This window comes from Cydia pomonella, chromosome 6 (assembly GCF_033807575.1).
Source record: "Cydia pomonella isolate Wapato2018A chromosome 6, ilCydPomo1, whole genome shotgun sequence".
Taxonomy (NCBI): domain Eukaryota; kingdom Metazoa; phylum Arthropoda; class Insecta; order Lepidoptera; family Tortricidae; genus Cydia; species Cydia pomonella.
The window spans coordinates 21,295,498-21,316,320 of record NC_084708.1 but is presented as its reverse complement, the minus strand read 5'-3'; the positions used below and the strand labels follow the sequence as shown (position 1 = coordinate 21,316,320).

Below are 20,823 nucleotides of genomic sequence, written 5' to 3'. Positions count from 1 at the left end.
ATTATATTTCGAAAGTAAAAAAAAAAATTACAGACTGGAGCCTTGTAATTTTTTTATAATCTCAATATGTCTTTTTAAATTGTCTCATTTTCTATCCGTTTATCTAAATTTTGTTATAATATTCAACATATGTCAAGTACCCAATTATTGAAAGTCATAATGTAATGATAGTCATATTATCGTTAGTCATAAGTCATAACTCTGAAACCGTTAACTTTTCAGGAATTTCCTTAGGTTATCCTATAGATAGGTTAGGTTTGTTTTATGGCAATCCTGAAAAGTTACGCATTTCTGAGAAAACCCTAATTATGACTAACGAAAATTCGGACAAACAATACATTATGACTTAAAACTTTATGGGAAACGATAGAGACCCATTGTCGCCACCGTGCTCGCCAAAGCCATGGTGCGTCATAGAATACGTCATAGATTTAACAGAAGCAGTTTGAAAACGTAACTCGCCCGATGATAATGCTCATACGGTTGCAATGGCTTTCCTCACCTCTCTCTGCGATCCAAACTCAATAGTTTATATTAACGTTATCCTCATTAGGTTAATAGTGTGGAGCATATGATCATAACTTGTGCAAGTTAGGCACCGAGAAACAGAGGGGCCTACTCTCTTCTGACATAGGAATCTTTAGCATGTGTGTGAAGGGCTCATATTCGCTATTGACGGCATAAACTATTTACTTATATAGAAAAATGACGCTCAACAGCGCTTCTAAAGGCGGGATTCCACCAGTGTGCGGCACAAGCATTTCTGTACTGAATATTATTGTGCCAGACAGTGCCGTATACTGGTGGAATTCTGCTTTAAGATGAAATGAAGTAAGCGTTGGAAACTCCACCTTGCTTCAGTTGCTTGCATCTTGTACAAGTAGGTACGCGCGAGTAACTGGTGTTTCTCACTTGACCATACTGTTCTCATAACAGCTGGCAACTATTGATCCAGCTGACAGCAGAACGGGTCTTCGGTAGACTTTATTTCGTCGCAATAAGCTGTACGAGTTCATGATAAATTAATTAGACCGCGAGCCAGGCACAATTTCTATGACCAATTTACCTCCTCCCGGCTGAAAACCAATTTACCGGCCTCCCGGCTGAAAACTCGTGTAGTGGTTAACGGCTAGGTATGATGAACCCTCGTGGTCGCCAGCTGCCGCTCCGTTGGTGGGTTGAGGAATGGCAGCCACCGAAACACGTAAAACAAAAAAAAAATGTCATCGCTTCCCGTTTGATTCTTTGTGAAATGATAGTTCAGATGCTGTTGTTAATTAAAAAAAACGTCAGCCGGTTATATCGCGGTGGTAAGAAAATCAGCTGGTCGCTGTATGAACATGTAAAAAATAAGCGCTATACCTTTTATGATTGCAAAAACAAATCATGAAACCTTGCATGTAGCATTTCATCGGGCGTAATCGCCTAAAAAGCCATCAACGGATTACGCAATTTACACATTACTCATACTTTGCCGCACATAAAGTGGTAGGCGCATATTTTTTACATGTTCATTTTACAGCTGACGGTCATTCCACGGCGATAAAACCGGCAGACGGCCTGTCCTATAATATTTATTTATGTCCTATAAAATATTTATTTATTTATCAGCCGGGAGGCGATGACTGACGAAATATGCTCCTAGCCCGCGGTTTAAATGAATTTATAAAATGTAAACGTAATTCTCGTGAATTGAAACCAAATGAACATTAGTGACTGAACGTTTCAGCAACAAGTGAAAGCGGAGCGCGACGCAGTGGTAGCGGACTCCTAGCTGCTAACCCTGGTGGCGCAGGCCGACTCCGACTCGGAGCTGGGCGAGGAGCGCGCGTAGCGGCCGCCGCGCCCGCGCCCGCCCCCGCCGCCGCCTCCGCCGCCGCTCGTGTGGTTCAAGCCGCGCCCGCGGGCCGGGACGGCCATGGGAACTAGGACTTAGGATGGTGACACTGACAATCTCCCCGCTAAGGTAAAAGGCGGTATCTCAAAAAGAAATGAAATTGTAAATGGAACTTTCAGATTATACTCATCACCCCCATCGCCCCCGGTACGAAGACACACGACGTCTTACATATCGGACTGCGGTGAAATAAGTTGGATATTGTATCTGGATATGTCTTTATATGTCTACGGCGGTTATAATTTAATATTATTAATATTAATATACAGCTTTTTACCTTAACAGGGCAGCTATGAGCTTAGGAGAGGCTTTGTTACACTGCAGCGGGCGTGAGCGGCTGTAGTATGATGAGCCCTTAAGAGATACACAGACCTTGCAACAAATCGCGTGCAATTTACGATACATTCCCGACTAAGTACCAGTTGCACCAGTCACAAACGACGGACTGATCAACGTCACTCAGTAGAGAACCGTGATACTTCCCATGTAATAAAATTTAGGGAACATTTTAACTGTGACAGACAGATGCAATCAACCCTAAAGGACAGGACACCCCACACTAGTGTCTTTTGAGCGTCAGCGTCAGGTCAGGTCAGTTGCGCCAACGTTGCGTCGAGCAACAGCCATAGAGTTGATTAGACGCCGACGCTCGGGTAGGGTCTGTCTAAGTAAGTGAAACAAATTCAGTCGATCAATAAAAGGCCACAGACATATGAAAATTGCATGCAATTTGTTGGAAGGTTAGTGGTGCCTTTTAGGCAGAGACTTAAATGACAGGTTGAAATGTCATCAGCAATTATGGCCGTCACTGGATAGATACAGGATTTAGAAAGTATGAAATTTGCTGTACTAATTTAGGGAGCGTGCATGAACTGTAGGGGGCAGCACAGGAGGCCATTAAGTGGCGTGAAGAGTAAGAGTCAAGTTTAAGTTTCCGAATTAGGTGGTAGGTCCTCTAGCGTGCACGGTACCTATTTAAATCAATGAATACCTCCTCCAAATGTCATTTTACAGTAACGACTAATATAAACAATAAATGGTAAAGGTATTTTATGACAGTTGGCGCTTACACTGTTATTTAAGATGCTCCAATGCTTATGACGCGTAAGCGCCAACCGCAATAAGGTACCTTTACCCGTGGAACGTCACATTTAAACACTACGACGAAACACTAGATCTAATAAGAATACAATTTGGTGTTAATATTGGTGCACATACTACACAGACAAATGAAGTCATTTTATTCTACAGAGTTGTATATTGTTGTTTTCAGTCAGTCTACTGTTGAAACGAAGGGTGGTATTCCACTTGTCCAATGTGCATTGCGTCTCGCTTTCTCATTAAGCAAAACGTGAGACGCAAATACACATTGGACAAATAGACTACCAACCTAAGATACGGCTAAGCTAGGTGTGTGTAAAACCACACTTCTGGTTTGCAGTACCCTCGTCAACGCACATAATTTTTAGTGTTAAACCTTATTGCGAAAATATAAAGTCTCCCGGCATAGTTAAGTGTGTTGCTGATCGTACCTGGTACCGAACAAAATGGCGCCCGAAACAAGATGGCGGAAGCGGTGCTCTTGCAGTACATTTACCATTCAGACAAATATTAGGCCTTCCAGTATTGTGAATGTCCAACTTTTCATCGCAATGCAAGATAGGTAAGCTCCTCTATTGTATAAAAGCTCGAATAGATAATTGAGATGCCAATGGCATTCAGATTATATTAGATTATTTATTAATTATGTTACACTAATTTATTTATTTATGAGACTTAAATTATTTATACAAATCCAGTGGATAGAGATTTGTGCAATAACCTTTTTACAACCTGCTTTTATTTTAATTAGTAAAAGTCGCGTGACTTGCGTCTAGCGAATAAGAAACATTCCTTTTACGTACTATTTATTTTAAGCTAGATTGTTATTAACATTGTTGTTTGTTTTATTTCTTATTTATCTGTTATGACCTATTTATTTAATTTGATTCTAGTCTGCAGCGAGTCAGAATACTATTCTAGTCTAAATGAGTATCAAAATATTCTAAGTCAATCGAAGAAGTCAGATGCAAAATATTTAAAGAAACTTTCCGTGTAAATAGTCGTGTAAAATACTTAGCTGAATTACTAGAGTAATCATCCTGCTAGTACGTTGTACTTGATCCAGACGACTCGACTGATAAGCTTGCAAAGTCAATAGCTTAGTGGACATCAAACATTAACGGATTTTGACTTCGACTTTGCATGGCTATTTAGTTTAGTGGTCTATGTTGATACAAAATATATTCCTATGTGGGAACACTAACTTTCCAAGAGAAATGATCTTACCCGTGTTTAAATATTGTGTAATTTGTACAAAAGCTGTTCTTTTGGTTCAATCGGATGTTTCTAAAAACTTAAGGTTTTTATAAATTAGGCATAGTTTCCAAAGATCCGCGTTAAACGTTAGTTAAGTAAACGTAATCTGGAATAACGTAAGTAAGTAAGTAAGTAAATATTCTTTATTGCACCAACAATTATACATTTTACATAAGTGTAAAACTACAAATGATTAATTGAATGATTAGGTAGGTTCATAGAAGAGTACAAAGTGAGAGCTCTATATAATTTATTTAAAAGAATTCTTCGAAAAGACGGAAACGAATAAGTATTAACTAATTCAGCCATTTGATTTTACCTGAATATTGAAAGTTGTTTATTTTAATTTTGTTTTTAATTTATACCAAAGAGCGTAGTTAGATTGTGTTTTGTTCTGTACGGATATCGTCGGAAGCACAATTTTGTTGTTAAGTACAATTTGTGATTGTAAATAAAGGTATGACTGTGTGAATATTACAATCATTAAAGTATTTACGTACAAAAAATTGTTTCATTTACAACTGTATTACTAACAATAAGTATTTGAATGGCACATTACCTACCTAGATTATAATTATAAGCTAACTCTTTAATTACGAGTGATACGTGAAAACTAATTATTTCCTGCGAAAGCTCATTAAATTTGGATTATAGATTGAAGTATTTAATTGACTCAACTGTTAAACATGTGCCGTTGGAGACAAGTATTCACGAAATAATGTAACAAGTTGATAAGTGAATTATTTTAGGGTTTTGGCAAACGCTGAATCCGAAAATTGCTGTTAGCACTTCGAATTATCAATACTTTTCTCAAATTCAAAATGGCCGCCAAAAAAAGAAATATGCATACCATGTGGGGTATCAAATGAAAGTGCGTCTTGAGTAGATTACAAAAATATAACATGTTACCATATCAGCACTCACTGGTCAAGCAAAAAAAAACATTGAAAAAATCAAGTTTAGGAGTCGGTTTTGCATTAATTCTGAGACTTCCGAGTTTATTTGGTAGTACGGTCACGTCTGAAATTATCGATACGAAAAAGTGCCAAAAATATGTATACACGACTTAATTGCCCATATATTAAGGTAGTGTATACATATTTTTGTACCGATATTTTCAGACGTGACTACAGCATCAAAAGTAAAGAAGAGACGCTTTCTATAGATAGATGATGACATTTACCCGCCTGTTGCTATCTCTTTTGCACGGCACGCGCATATGTTATGTTGCTTTCAAACTCTCACAGTGACATGGGCGGAACAGCAATATAATTATGCGCGTGCAACAGAGATGGCAACAGGTGGGTCAATGTACGAAAATCTATCTAGAAAGCGCCTTTGCTTTAGTATCGGATCAGAAGGCCTACCGCGAACCACGTTCGACGTGTTGCCTCTCTGTCGCACTTGTAAATTCGTACGTAATTGTGACAGGGAGGCAACACGTCGAACGTGGTTCGCGGTAGGCCTTCAGACTATGCTCAAATCAAAGTTAACAAGCTTAAGCTTAGATCAAAGATTTATAATTATAGAAACCATATGACACTTTCCTTTCTTGTCTTTCGAACTAGGGTTGCCAACCTTAGGGCACAGATTTGCGATCAAATTGCGGGACTTGGGTATAAAATGCGGGACGCCTTCACTGGGCCTCTGGATAATAATATAATATTGGCCATCAACGTTTTGAAAAACATGGAAATATAAGGCAGGGTCGTGCCGAGCAAGCGAGTGAGCACACGATTAAAATCACGCGTTCACAAATTACTTTAATTTACAACAACGTTCGTTTCAGTGTTAATAATCTGGTCTAGTCTGAAATCAGGACGCATACTCTAGGGCTTCAGAAACGGGACGTTCCGCGTATAGCGGGTCGGTTGGCAACCCTATTTTGAACCATTATTCGTAATGTCTATCTTATTGTACAGATGCGTTTTTTGTTTTGTGGTGGCAAGGGCTTAAGGCCCTTAAGGGTTAATTAACGCGAACTGTAGTGATATAGCCTTATTTGGAAAAGTATTCCAAAGTGGGATATACTTTTGGCACGTTTCATAGTTCTTGCACAGAAAAAAAAATAGAACTACCGTACAGAAATGACACTTCGTACAAAACCGAAGTTTGACAGCGATTCAGGGACGAACCATGCTGTTCTTTTCTAATGTATCGTACTAACCCTTTCGGCTATTTAGGGTTGTCAAAATTCAAGTCATTATCTTATCTGTGGTCGTGCATGCAAAGGGGCGTCAAGTTGTGCCAACCCTAATTAATGCTTGGAGCAATGCTGAGCTGAGAATGCCCGAAAGGACGAGCATTGCCCCACTGGTTCTTGTTGAATTCAAAGTACTGAAAAGCAGGGCTCGGAAAGTTTTATTTTTTAAGCCGGTTTCGTTCATCCTTCCGGGAAGAATAGTACATTGTGCAACGAGGGGGGATAAGTGAAATTTTGGATACGACGGTGGTAAATAGGCCTTTGTCCTTCAGCACACCTGCATGAAATAAGATCTTTTTCGAGCAAGTGTGATGAAAAAATAATTTCGTTTGCGGTTACCGGTTAAAGAATTGTACCCCTAGTGTAAATTTTGTCGATAGCGAAACGTGACGTACGCGTTTGCGTTAAGTCTCAGTTTGTATGGGTTTTTGAACAGCGCGCCAAGCGGGACGTTTTAGAAAGTCAAAAATCTCATACAAAATGACACTTAACGCAAACGCGTACGTCACGTTTCGCTGTCGAAAATATTTACACTAGGGGTACTGTTCTATTGAGATATCAGTTAAATTTAATAAATTCGTCCATCTTTCGTTTTTGTGGAACGAAATTAACCGGTTAAACTGAAAATATCGAATCAAGACAGAACGAGAAAGTATTGCTATTTCTCAGGCGAGGGAAAACGCGCGCACGCCCTCGTCCGAGGCACGTCTACACTGGCCGGTTTGTGCGCGCGGAAATTGCCTCGGGCGTATGCTCGCCCAGTGTGGGCCCGCCTATATGTGTATGAAGGCGTCTTCGAATATTTTTAGTTCGCGTTCAATCAAATTATTCTGTTTTTAGTGAACGAAATAATATAACGGTTTTAAAACGATATTAACAGTTATAGATCATGTCATTCACGACGACGCTTGTCTCGAGTCGTATTGACATGTTATTAAAGGTTAGATTTGACAAATCTGCGCGTCATCGTGGATGACACGAACTATATTTCAATACCGGTTCAGAGCCCTGCTGAGAAGTAAAATTTTCTGCTACTGTACAAACCAGTAGCACAAACCATTTGAGCAAAAAATAAATACCAAAACATTCTCGTGTTTAATAGGTTTATAAACTAGTATTAGAAACAAGCAAATTAAGGAATGCACATATTGTTTATTATATCAATCTGAACTGGGAAACAATCTGTCAATGGTAACAAAACAAAGGGAGTATAAAAACACAAATATAAAAATGAAACAACAAACATATCCCACTAATGCTTTATACATTAGGTAATAAGCATGTCGATTAACATTTGCTGTTACAACGGTAAAGGTGTGCTTTTCCACAATTTTTAAATAAAAATCGACAAGAAAACTATTATACAAATTCCTCTACAACTTAATTTGATAATGTCACATGGCCTTACATTTCATATACACTTTCTAAAGCTAACTCTGGCTTATCATAGCCTAGCTCCTCAGGAGTTTCAATGCCAAGTTCTGTGAGGGTTGGTCGGATTTCTTGAATGATGTATGGGTAGATTTCACTCTGTTTTGGGCCGCACTTGTCCTTGCAGGCCTCGATGAACCTAACGGCTAGGGAGTAGTCGTTGACGCGGCGGCAAGCATGCAGGGCCGCCCTGATGATTTTTGGGTCAGGTACTAAGTCCATACCGCAGAGGTCATTCATGCCCTTGCGAATTTCCCAGCCATCAATATCGGGTCTGTTGAAGAACTGCTCATATCTGTAAATAGGAAATACAAACTGTTATGGCAATTGGATTACACTTAGAATACTATACGAAATGATAGTACAACTTGTTTGTAATAAGTATTTAACACACTCACTGCCAAGAACATGTATGTGTGCTCATTTTGTACTGGAAATGGGGCGCCCAGCACAAGTGTATTTCCAATAAGGGTGATTTAAGTTTACAAAAAAAAACTTGCATGGGCTATTACAAAGCCAGTCAGTATTTTGCCTACACTTTCTATTGTGTTTATTGACAGAGCGAGAAAGTAACACAAGTTAAGCAACTCTACTTCCTTTTTAGCTTGGGCAAAAATATTTTTGTATGTCTGTCTGACAGGTCTCACATCTGAATAGATTCTAGTGAAATATTAGAATTTTTTTGTCAATTTAGTTTTTGGAAACTTTCAAAATTGTAAAGCAAAAGAGGGTATTTGGTATATCACAGAGCCACTTGTTTAACTCTATGTTAGATTCAAAACTTTTAGTGAACAATATAAATTAATTTCATTGTTAACGATTTGGGCCAGACTATGACTGTCATAGTCAATAAAGGGTTGTTCTGTTGCTTCTGTTTATAAACTCACATGCTTCCACCTCTAGGTAACTACTGCTTTAGCAGATATCTCTTGCTCATCATCATTAACTAGTGAACAATAATATTATTAAGTTGAAAAAAAAAACAATTTGAATGACATTGGGTTAAGAGTATTAAAATACAGTCACTGCTAAACATGTAGTCTTAAAATGGAATGTTCAAGTTACAGTCTAATCTCTTTGTAATTTTTATTATAAATGAAACAGTTACATCTCATTTATCACTATCAAGTTACTAAAGTACCAATACAATCTAAATAAATTTTAATGTGCGCTGTGGCAATTAAAAATTGAGATACAGCTATGAACTGATTGAGTGAAGGAGATTTACCCCAACAAGAAAAGCAATTGGAGCAAAATCAATATTATTTTACAGATTTTCCAAGGCTTTCTTAAATGGAAAACTAAATCATATATTACAGTGACATTTGTTCGTAAAATGCTTGCAGGTGCATAAGGAAAATTGACTGATATAACAGACACCTTATGACTTCTTATCTAAGAGGATAGTAAAAACCTGTGTCCACATGCTAAAATTAATTATAGACTCGTTAATTAAATGTGTAAATAATAATAGGACATTATTAATAATACGAAATCGTGAAAATGTTATTGGTAATGTCAAGTTTTTCCTACTTTTCAGTTACATAACTCGAAATTCACGTCAATGAAAAACTAACCTGGCATCAAACTCTTCATCGGACTCGACGGGGCCGCCATGGGCTTTTCGCACTTGGAAGGCACCATTGACCCTCACTGTAGGAACCAGAGACCTTTTGAGGACATTGGCCAGATTTCCCGTTACTGATCTCAACATTTTGTGATTTTACAGGAACTTTAGCAAGGATAACAAATGGCTGCCGAAAACCATAGACAATACTGAGCTGCCAGTTTGTGGGAATGACGTTTCGTAATGTTGGGACACGTTAATTTTACGTTTAGTCAAGTTCGACTACGGTACGACTTAAGTCGAACTTTATATTTTGTACAATAGGGACACAGCTATTTGCTATATAGAATGGAATGGGGTGTCTCATTCCATTCTCCTGCATATTATGGTTGTATCCTATTATATTTGCAATTCCGTCGTCGTGTCCACAAATCGCTGGCTACATTAGTCCCTACTTTCTCACGATAACAAAGGAAACTACTTCTTACACTGCATGAATACTTTATTCAAAAAGAATATTATGTCTTCTGTTAACAAAAAAGATATATTGTTCATTATTATGAAAACAACGATAATTAATATTAGTCAATTATGTCTAATAATACAAAAAACAAAGGCAGGCTTACAAATAACATTTACTAAATATTGGATACGTCTGACTCTCTTGGTGCTTGATTTTCTAATAGGTTAACAGTAAGGCTTTTTGGTGTTCACATTTTCCTCCGCTTCTTCTTTTTGTGTGCAGAAATGCTTTCCTGGCCACTATCATCTTCACTGGAGCTACCAGAGGAGCTGCTATCACTGTCACTGCTTGAGGAGCTACTGTTAGATGAACTGTCTGAGGCCACTCCGGTCCCTTGGCTAAGGTCCATGCTACTTGCAATTTTGTACAAATCTGGCTCTTTGGCTTCTAAAACTTTGACCCACTTTTTAGACAGTTTGGGACGTCCACGGACAGTTTTATGCCAGACAACAGGGAAGTTGGTGCGGCTGCAGAAGTTCTGAGTAACTGCTACAGTGTCATCCAAGTTCAAGACAACATGCCACCAACCTCCAGGAACAAATACTGTTTCACCAGGCTTCTGCAAAATTTCAACCTGAAAAAATAAGGTTAATGTGTATGCAAGGTTAAAATACTAAAATATTCTTTAATAACAGTAAACCATGATAAAAATCTTATCCAAGGTGCTTATGTCAATAACTCTTTATAGTATTTAGTTAATAGATTTCATTTTGTGACCCTGGTAGATTATGTAAATTCTTTCCTACACTGGACTTATCTGAATATATTCTGTTTGCAGCATCCCTTTTGTTGTGCTATTTTGGATAAACAGAAACAGTGCACTATTTTGGTACATTAAATAAAATCATATCTTACAGGTTTATATTCCTTTGGCCAGCTATCTAGTTGAGTCTTTGGGTAAATAAGCTTAAACCAGGTAATAGCTTCATCTCTCTGTTTCCCCCCCATAGCTCCAGTCACCTTAATCAGCTCCCTCGGAGTCTGGGTCGGAAACAGGCACCATCTCTTGTGACCAAACACTAAAGCATTCCAGGCACTTGTTCCCAGTGGGTCTATGTGGATGCCGGTCCCCGACCGCTGTGGCCCCATCACGAACCAGCGGTATGGAGGTCTTCTCTCTTCACCACAATACTTAAACAAATCATCCCTAAAATATGTAGGGACCTCATAGTCTTCAAGGAGCTTTTTCCTCCGCGGATGCTCTCCAAAACTACTATCAAAAATATAAAGCGGACTATCATCAGTCGTTGTCCTTGCATACTCTACATAATACTTCATTTTCATCTTAACACTATAACCCTCATTGTCTTCCCCGCACTTGAATTTTTGGTTCCGATACTTTTTAGCTAGTCTATCTAAAGTCCACTTGTGATTAGCTTTCCAGTTTGTCTGAACATTAGTTATTACTACAGGTTTATAAATTTTCTCATATTTTTCTATAAATTCTTGTGGCGAGACCAGGGTCTCACTTATTCTGTCTACATTGTCATTACATTTGAGGAATTCCTCAAAGTTACAGGCATACTTGCAGGCGGTCCATTGGTACTTGTCTGCTAACTCTGTGGGTATGCAAAACAATGTTATTAGCACCTGAAAATATGAGTTGCAAAAATGAATGTACTTGATAAGATAAAAACTGAAATTGATTGCTCTAGATTAATGACGTTTTAACTAAAGTTTCCATCATTTCAGTAACTAGTGAAAAAGACTTCACACGATAATCGAAGGTCGCAACTGTTGCTTAAATCAAACAGTGAAAGAACCAAACGTTAGCCACGCGTTGATGCAGATCTTTCTGGAACTTGTACAATATGAGATGTATCTCGTAGAACTAATGTTTTAAAGATAGTAATTAGAGTAAACCATATTTTTATTCAATTAAAGACCCTCTATATTCGTAATCATCATGAATTCTTCAAAACTATGTAGACTAAAATATTGCAAACCCTTAGCTTGTGTTTTGTAAACTCACCTGGTCGAGCTTTCCTTTTTACTTCCTTGATCCTTTTCTTGGCTTTATGCGACAATTTGTATTCGTTTTCCATTTCAGTGATAATTTTCCGGGGTTTTAGAATACAATTGCCGCAAAAGTCCTTGTGCTAAATTGTTACATTGACACTTTGACAGACAAGGCAAGTTTCCTGTTTCCTTCTGATACCTCACCACAGCGCCGCCCACCCCTGCCCCGCCGGCACAACGAGCACTACCCCTAGTCTAGTTTCTAGAGTAGAGCCAACTTTCGAATTGAAATCGAGTAACAAATACTGTCCCCATAAATATCGATTAATCATTCGATAAAATTTTCAATAATGAAATATTCCATTCAACACATGTTTTTAAAATAATTTTATTTAATTTATTGAAAAAATTGTCTAGAAATAATCGATATTGGTACAAACAATTAATTGAATAAAATTAAACTACTATATGGAATTTAGCCAGCGTCCGATACCTATTATCCAAATTATCAATCAATCGAGTTTTCGAACTTTTCGATTACATAAAATCTCTATATAGAGTTTTCTTGTCTATAGTAATTATTGTAGTGTTGTCACCTGGTTCAAAGGTATAATCGATCGATTTAGGATAGATATAACGGAATTCACCAAAATTAGTAATATTACAAAAATATTATTATTTGATTTAAAGTAAACATACAAACTTTTAAATTTGAGAATGAATGAAAGTAAAAAATCCCAACAAATACTTTATCATAATAAAAAAATAATAGAATACTTAAGAATGGCAAGCACGAATGATAACTGGCAACGATTTGCAAATTTTCGATGCATTGGTGTTCAGTGAGATAATTTTGGATTTCTTTGTTATATTGTAACTGTAATAATTTAAATAATTGTATTGTTGCTCTTTAATATCGACATTAATTTTTACAATTTTCAAATCAATTACGTTACATTGCTACCCATTAGAAGTAAAGTGATTGATTTGACTGTTGTAGTGAAACAAATTTAAAACGTTCCAGTCTGAAGTGTGTAGCTAACTGCTCGATATAACTGTCAATCTGGGTGTAGAAATTTATTTGTAATTTTCACCGGTTCTCATGTGTAATTCCCTTATGTGTTAGACCATTTTTGAACAAGGGTTCGTTGCGAAATAATGTTCTATGGTGTACGTGGTGCCTAAATCAGTGCTAAAATGGATGACGGAACTGTGAAGATCCAGTCTGGGATTAACATCAACATCAAAAGAACAGATGGTAAGTGCTATGAAGCTTACAATCTCTTTGGGGTTTAACCAGCTAGATCTTGAAGCGATTGCTTCTATTTCTGGTGATTTTTCACGCTGGGTGCTGAAATCAATCGAAAATACCTTTTCCTGCTCATATGAATCATATTGCAAAATCGGCGATAGACGTATGGTGTATGATTCAACGGCTCTTAGTCTTCGGATAAACTAGAAAGGTGTATCCTGTCCTGAAAATATTTAGCCAAATTTTGCATTTAATCTGACAGATGTCTTTTTTTCTTCCACGTTTAGTTATAGTTCAGATCTGATTTCATGTTGTGTTGGGTCAATAGCTTACTGAAATACCTGGATGAATCCAGTTTCAATTTTAAAAATAATGTGTACCTATCTACATTTTAGAAGGTAATATTATTGTACCCAGTGTTGTCACATCTACCAACTTTTTGGTAGATTCACCTATTTTGCCTGTGTTCTACCTCCCTCGGGCTGAAATCTACCTATTTTTCAAAATGGTGCAATTGTAAGCAATTCTCAATACATGTGATTGAACATTACTTAATTTCTACCGAATTTAGGTTCGATTTAATGAAAACTTGCTAAAGAAACAGATTATACAAGCAGGTTTATTACCTACAAACAATGGAGATCCTAACTTTTGTTTCAATTTCTATAATAAATACGTGTACTAACGTCACAATTTGAAAAACTTATAAATAATTCAAAACATTTTATACATATTTTTAATCATAAAAATGTACTGTGGTAGATCTACCTATTTTTCATTTTAAACTCCACCCATTTCTACCTATTTGTGCACCCTGTCCTACCATTTCGCCAAAATTGTATGTGACAACACTGATTGTACCCCTCAACCTTAGAAATTCACAGCTTTCATTTTCATTTTTTGTTGGCAGCACAGCCATTTAAACATGAGCTGCATGCTTGTGAAAAATTCTAAGCGGTTAAAGACTATTTTCTGATCAGTGTGTTAGTTTCTTCTTGTGTAGAAACAATACATGCTCAATATTTTAATAAGGGTTCTGTTTTTTGCCATTTGGCTACGGAACCCTAAAAATGGTTAACAAAGAGGTTGTAATGCATTAAGGAATGTGAATTTTGTACAAATTTTTAATTCTGATGAAAACCTAGTTGGTTCTTTAAACTCTTCTTCTTCTTCTTTTCATCCTGTTACCCCCTGCTGGGGTGTAGGGCTCTAACCATTTTCTTCCACTGACTCCAGTCCTGGGCAGCTTGGGTAACCTCCTCCCACCCCATCCCCAATACACCCAACGCTTGCTCCACGGAACGGCACCAAGTAGATTTAGGGCGACCATGTTTCCGTTTTCCGGGCATCTTCCAGGTCAGGGCCACCTTGGATAGGTAGGTGTCAGGCTTCCTGAGGATATGCCCAATCCAATGCCATTTGCGCGTTTGGATCTCCTTATCCTTTAAACTCTAGTCTGTAATTATGGTAAGGATCCAGGCCAATTTTTTTGTCATAATGTATGACACTATCCCTTTTGGCTATTTAGGGTTGTCAAAATTCAAGCCATTATCTGTGGTTGTGCATGCAAAAGGACATCAAGTTGTTTCAACCCTAATAATTGCTCGGAGCAATGCTGAGCTGAACAGAGCCGAGAATGCCCAAACACTATGTGTCTCCCTACTAGCACAATCAAGGTTTGAACCAAAGATTTTTGACCACCACAGAAATATGAAAGGTTAAGTTTAAGATTTAGCCAAGGTTTTGCATCTATTATATCTATGTCCAACAAATTAATGTTTGTGTTGTGTGTGTAATTGCCAAAATATAATTTGCATTAGTCTCTTGGGCAATTTAAATGACAAATTAGTGCAAATTATATTTCATTTACTATAATTATATGTTTGTGTACTCTAGAAACCTGTGACCCAATTTTGATTCATTCAGTTGCAATGAATTTGCCTTTATTTCCTGGTACTTCATTTCTAACCAACATCTAAGGTTGGTTTTAGTCTACATGAAATCTTAGGTGGGTATAACATTATTGTTTTTTATTATCTGTATTAAATAGAGATAGATGTTGTATAAATTGTGTTATACAGGTTTTTTTGTCTCGTAATACCATGCATAAAATAAGACCGCATCGCATGCATCTCCAGCCGCTTGCAAGAAAACACCCTCTTTTTATTTATTTGTGGTAAGTGAGTCAATGGTTCGAACCTGGGACCTCCAGCTTCATAGTCAGAGTCACTATTGATTGCTGCTGATTATTAATGCTAATTGTTTATTAAAGTTTCCTGGTGTTTGTGATAATAAGGCTCTTATTAGAGAATGACCAGGTGACTTTTTCGATGACCAGTTTGGCCTAGTGGGTAGTGACCCTGCCTACGAAGCCGATGGTCCCTTGCTCCCGTGCTCGGCGGGACACATCTTTTCAAAACATTACATCTTATAACTAACATGCATGCAATAACCAAAGTTATCACAAAAATATTTTATGAGATCTGTTGAATTGCTGTTGATTGATCTAGATTTTTAAAGAGCACTCAAATTTTCATAAAATTAAGGTGATTTATTTCTCTGACAAAACATAAGATACATTCCATAAAACAATACATGATAGTCAAAAGGGTTTGAAAATTTGAGGATTTAACAACTGGAGACGCCTTGTCTGTAATTTTCTGTACAAAACAGTCTGCCGATTTTTGCGGGGGAGGGGTACGTCAAATGTATATGTACAAATAGCCATGTCAGATAAACGTTAGTCCATACAATGCATATGACCATTGGCCGAGGTTTTCGACAGAGGGGTAAGCTCTTAAAAGCCACTCCAGTTGTTAAATCCTCCAAGGTTTGAAAGGAAAGTTCTAAATGAAATTTCGAAACTCCAAAAAAAACTTTTCATATTGAATAAATAAATCAATCGACTGATTATAAATTTGCACGCTTGCATGCAAGCTAGATACATGAACTGTAAAACTGTATTGTAAAATCCCCATACTGTATTGATGCAAATAAATAATTACTGATTTCTGATCGGCGCTTTTTCTAAAATTGTATCCTGTATTATACTAATGCTCTATTGCAACAAAACGTTAAATTAGTATGTCCATTACTTTTCATTAACTATTTGCTGCTATAATGGTAAAGTATGGTTAAGTATAAGGTGAGATGGGGCAAGAATAACATAGTTTATTTTGTTTGATTCAAGACAAACACTACGAAGATTACATAAAGTGTCATTCTTGTCCCGGTGTTTGTCTTACCCCATCGTGAGATGGTAAGGTGACTTAACAGTAGAAAAAGAAAAAACTTGCTACTACAGAATAATAAAATAAAAAACCTTTTATTTCTTGGTAACAGAACAAAAAAAAAGAGGTTTTGAACTTAATCTAGGATATAAATTTATTATAAAAATTACACCAGAACCCTCTTAAGAGGTATAGGCCTTTTCCAGATTTTTCCATTATTTGCGGTCTCGGGCCTCCCATATCCAGTTGCCCCCCCCTATTTTAATTATGCCATCAGCCCAGCGTGCCAATGGCCGTCTTCTTTTTCTCTTCCCGACTGGACCTTTCCAGGTTGTAAGGTCCACCTGTCATCCTGGAGTCTGGCAACGTGACCAGCCCATCTCTAATTTGTTTCTGGGCCTGGCTTAGTGCATCTTGACTTGTTTCTGATTATTGAATGCTTGATCTTGTCTATCCTTCTTATTTTCTTTCTTTATACTCCTTTCCATTCCCCTTTGGCATCTCATTACAGAATATACATTCATAAAGGGGGTAACCCTTAACAAGAAGGCTTAATAATTTGTTATGTAAATAGGCTTTTAGTCCTTATACTTTTATCCAAATATCGATTCCCATACAAAAATATGAGATGATCCCGAAACTTTTTGGAAATATCGCAATACTGGAAACTTTTCGACGGCACATCAGTAAACTCTCATCATAGATAGATGAGAGTTCATGTTTTCCTTGAACCCGGCACCACGACCTTGCTACTTATTATACTCCCGTGCAGTTGAGCAGCTCCATTGACAGCTTCCTGCTCGAGTCTGTCGGCCTTTTGTGTTAATAGAGCTACAGCAAAGCATTTGAATGCTGAACGTAATTGGAGCTTTCATTTATTGCAATCTGCTGGTGGTTAGTGCATCTTTCTCCAAATAAAGAGCCTAAGTGCAGCCATAATCATAATTTTTGAACTTGCGAATCTGGGTTATACTACGTCGGTGGCAAATAGGCATACGGCCTTATGGTAAGCAATCTCCGTAGTCTATGTATGCCTGCAACTCAAGAGGAGTTACGTGCGCGTTGCTGACCCTCAGTCGGCACCCTCGTTGAGAATCACATCTAGCCGCATTTTATATATGAGAAATCGCTCGTTATTATGAAGATGCGTACGCATGCTCTCGGCTTTCCGATGCGTACGATGCGATTATAGAAACTGAAAGAAGATAGCACTGCCTACTTCAAGCTGTAGTAAAACTGTCTAAGATTAATATAGTGTCAAATGGTGAATGTCTAAACAAATATTGGTAGAAAGACAATATTTTTGGGCAAATGGTCTGGAATCGAGATAAGTTACTTTCTGTAGCATACTCTGCGCGGCCACCGATTACAGAAAGATGTTATGTGATCGCGTTCCTCAGCATTCTATTTGTGACTAAGTCTTCAGCAGTGGTTCCCAAAGTTGTTTGGGCTCCGATCCACCTAACAACAACTCTTGGCTGCCTTAAAAAGTGGGTATAAAATATTTCCTAGTAGTTTCAGGGCCCACTCAATATTCGCTCGCGCGACCCACCAATGGGTAGCCAGTCGCGACCCATAGTTTGGGAGATGCTGCTCTAAGGTATTAGCGACGAATCTCTTTTTAAATCGAACATATTTCTCCTAATGTGTCTATGTTAAGAGACTTCACGTTTCTACCCCTTATAACTATTAAAAAAATACGGAAGATTGTTGTGCCAGTGTCTAGAGAATACGTTAGTGCGGTCCTCAGAGACACAATCCGCAAGCGCGCCGTATATGGCTGTCGCCGCGCAAGGCCTCGTCCTCGCCAGCGGGCTTATTTATAACCGCCGTGGTGCCACGGAGTACGATCAACGTTTCGACATGCTGTTATATACACCCTTTGCAAAATCCTCGCTCTTCTCGTCTCCTGAAATACTGAATCCATGATATTAACTGAAACCTAGAAAGTAAAGCGGGACAAATTAATTTAGTTACAATGACTCAGTACAATCACTTCTAATTCACAGAAAACCGATAAAATAACAATATTGTAACGCCTCGCCTGCAACTCTGGCCCTCCTCTGATATTTCTTAAACTTTCTGGCCCGCCATGAAGAAACTTTGCCCACCTTTGTATAGTTGACTGTCTTTGTTGACGCAAAAATTTTCATTGTAACTTTTCATTGTAGGTTATGCTAGTGTTTATTCACTAACTTTTATTTATTTTTGAATGAATAATTTACCTAACCACCACACCATTAGTTAGAAATCAAATTGTATTATTACCCCTCTTGCTAAATGGATGGTTTGCAGTGTAGAGATAGTTTTAGCTTTGCGAACAAAACTGCAAGCTGCTGTTAAAAAGAACCTTATTTTTTGACAATGGCTTAAGATGTTTTTATGATAATTCGAGACATCCCATTTACCTTCGTGGTCGCCAAATTGAGTAATACAAGTATTTGTCTGACCGACCTATGGTTCTACCTTGACGTCCCAACAAACCGGCAGGCCGGCTCATCCATTGTTCAATCAATTAAAAATTCATTATTGAGGCAATGAGGATGATTTGTAGACTCTCTTTGATGATTTTTGGATTGCAAGATTCGATGTGAACGAAAAATAACAAGGATATTAATCTGCTAGAATTTTACGTCGTTGTATGGTGTTGGTGGTGTCGAGTGCTTCGATTAAGAAAAATCGGGTTGCACTCCGGGAGTGCCGGCAGAAGTGAAAACTTTAATATTAACGTTGTGCATTTTTGATATTTTGGAGAAATTGAGTAGCAGTTTTATAAAAAGAGATAATTCTCTATTATACCTACGTAAATAAATTTGAGTTTGGAAGATATTCAGAGTAATTCATGAGACATGAGCAGGACTACAGCCTACACAATTAGTAAACGTTAATGAATCGTTCACCAACATATTAAGTAAAACAATTACGCTTCTTTTCTGTTATTTAACTTGTTGGCAAGGAAAATTTTGAGTACCTACAATCATGGACACCCAACTACACAAAGATACAATACAACACAATTAACAAAGATTAAACCTCTTTAACCGTTATGACAGCACTTTGATTATGAAGAAAATAAAATGTCACACTTGAATGAAATACGATTATTCAAAAGTAACCAGGCTTCGATGACATTCAATTTGCACGTCACCATGATGTCACGTGCCGTCTTATGAATTTTCAATCTGACGGTTACATGACCCCTGACGCGAGTTTAACATTTTTTCCCCCATCACAAAAAGTGCAAAGCGCCGCTAAAGAAGTTTTCACTTCAAAAATAATGAAAAACCGAACAAATGCGAGTCGGACTCGCCCACCGAGGGTTCAGTACTTTTTAGTATTATTTATTTATAGCGGCAACAGAAATACATCATCTGTGAAAATTTCAACTGGCTAGCTGTCACGGTTCATGAGATACAGCCTGGTGACAGACGGACGGACAGACTGCAGTCTTAGTAATAGGGTCCCGTTTTACCCTTTGGGTCCGGAACCCTAAAAATGATTAGTACATCATACAGCTCTGTATTTTAATCTTGATTTTCACTGCGGCGTTTCGGATATGTCTCTTCGCTGAGTTGAGCCCAAAAGGCCTAATTGATATTCCAATTAATCATCTCAGTTACCCAAATCCTTCACACGAAATTCAACAATATGCAGGGCTTAGAGTAACGCGTTCACTTCCTGATTTAAACTGCTTTGGCGTGGTATCGCCCACTTGCTGGCCAAGGTTGCGTCATCGATCGAGGGCCTCTGGCTTCTACCGATGGGTACGCCGTGGATAGCGAGTAGTGAGCTGGTTTTGGGAGCTCATTTCGTTCAAATGACTATCAGATCCTTGTTTGGGTGGATTCATTGTTAAAATTAGCATAACAGGCGAGAGCCAAGTGGACCTTGTTTTATGTAGAAAAGTCAATTTTGATGGGGGATTTGATTGTGCAGAACTCCATTTCGAGCTGATATTTTGCGAATTGGATGATTATGTAATATTATTATTTCATAGAGCTGGTCTGATTATCATCAACCCAGAAGGAAGGACTTGGACAACGTGACACATTCAAATATGATCTCATTAGAATTATCTCGATTAATTGATGACGTGCAAAGAGCCAGAAACTTTTTAATAATATTTACCTTTAGTAGGCGCATAAATGTACCTTTAGTAGAATGATATGTACGTATATTTGTGTCGTATATTCCACCGCATCGTCAAAATTTGGCAGTGAGCCGATTTAGGTGAATGAGGTGTCCACTCTGTCCACACTCCACATTGATTGGTTTTTATAAAGTGTGTGACAAAGGTAACATCTTCTATAATTCTACCAAAACGATAAAAAAAAGTTGGGTTAAAGTTTTTTTAAACGTTAGTTTATTAATTATCGAATTCATTATTCAAGTAAAACTCAAAG

The 20,823-nt window shown here is 37.7% G+C and overlaps 4 protein-coding genes across 10 annotated transcripts in view; 2 read left to right on the top strand and 2 right to left on the bottom strand.

Moving 5' to 3' along the window:
- The window catches only part of LOC133519313 (DNA-binding protein Ewg), a 35,731-nt gene extending 31,361 nt beyond the window's left edge, over positions 1-4,370 (top strand). The window contains exon 14 of the mRNA XM_061853349.1: positions 1,730-4,370. Within this exon, the coding sequence (XP_061709333.1) occupies positions 1,730-1,774 (45 nt within the window). The 3' untranslated portion in view covers positions 1,775-4,370. The remainder of the gene's footprint in view (positions 1-1,729) is intronic.
- Positions 4,371-7,590: 3,220 nt separating this feature from the next.
- LOC133519267 (cytochrome c oxidase subunit 5A, mitochondrial) lies at positions 7,591-9,665 on the bottom strand. The gene is made up of 2 exons (XM_061853276.1): positions 9,467-9,665; positions 7,591-8,184 (listed from the first exon to the last, which is right to left on the bottom strand). Exons 1-2 carry the CDS (start codon positions 9,601-9,603, stop codon positions 7,863-7,865), a joined length of 459 nt encoding a protein of 152 aa, XP_061709260.1. The 5' UTR covers positions 9,604-9,665; the 3' UTR covers positions 7,591-7,862.
- Positions 9,666-9,937: 272 nt separating this feature from the next.
- LOC133519266 (bifunctional arginine demethylase and lysyl-hydroxylase PSR) lies at positions 9,938-12,194 on the bottom strand. The gene is made up of 3 exons (XM_061853275.1): positions 11,952-12,194; positions 10,835-11,538; positions 9,938-10,553 (listed from the first exon to the last, which is right to left on the bottom strand). The coding sequence occupies exons 1-3, from the start codon at positions 12,022-12,024 to the stop codon at positions 10,167-10,169; spliced, it is 1,164 nt and encodes a 387-aa protein (XP_061709259.1). The 5' UTR covers positions 12,025-12,194; the 3' UTR covers positions 9,938-10,166.
- Positions 12,195-12,899: 705 nt separating this feature from the next.
- The window catches only part of LOC133519263 (kinesin-like protein Klp10A), a 66,378-nt gene continuing 58,454 nt past the window's right edge, over positions 12,900-20,823 (top strand). For 3 of the 7 annotated variants that reach the window (XM_061853260.1, XM_061853259.1, XM_061853258.1), the window contains exon 1: positions 12,900-13,196. In XM_061853260.1, the coding sequence (XP_061709244.1) occupies positions 13,136-13,196 (61 nt within the window). In that variant the 5' untranslated portion in view covers positions 12,900-13,135. The remainder of the gene's footprint in view (positions 13,197-20,823) is intronic. The other 4 variants (XM_061853262.1, XM_061853263.1, XM_061853261.1 and 1 more) reach the window with 4 other exon arrangements.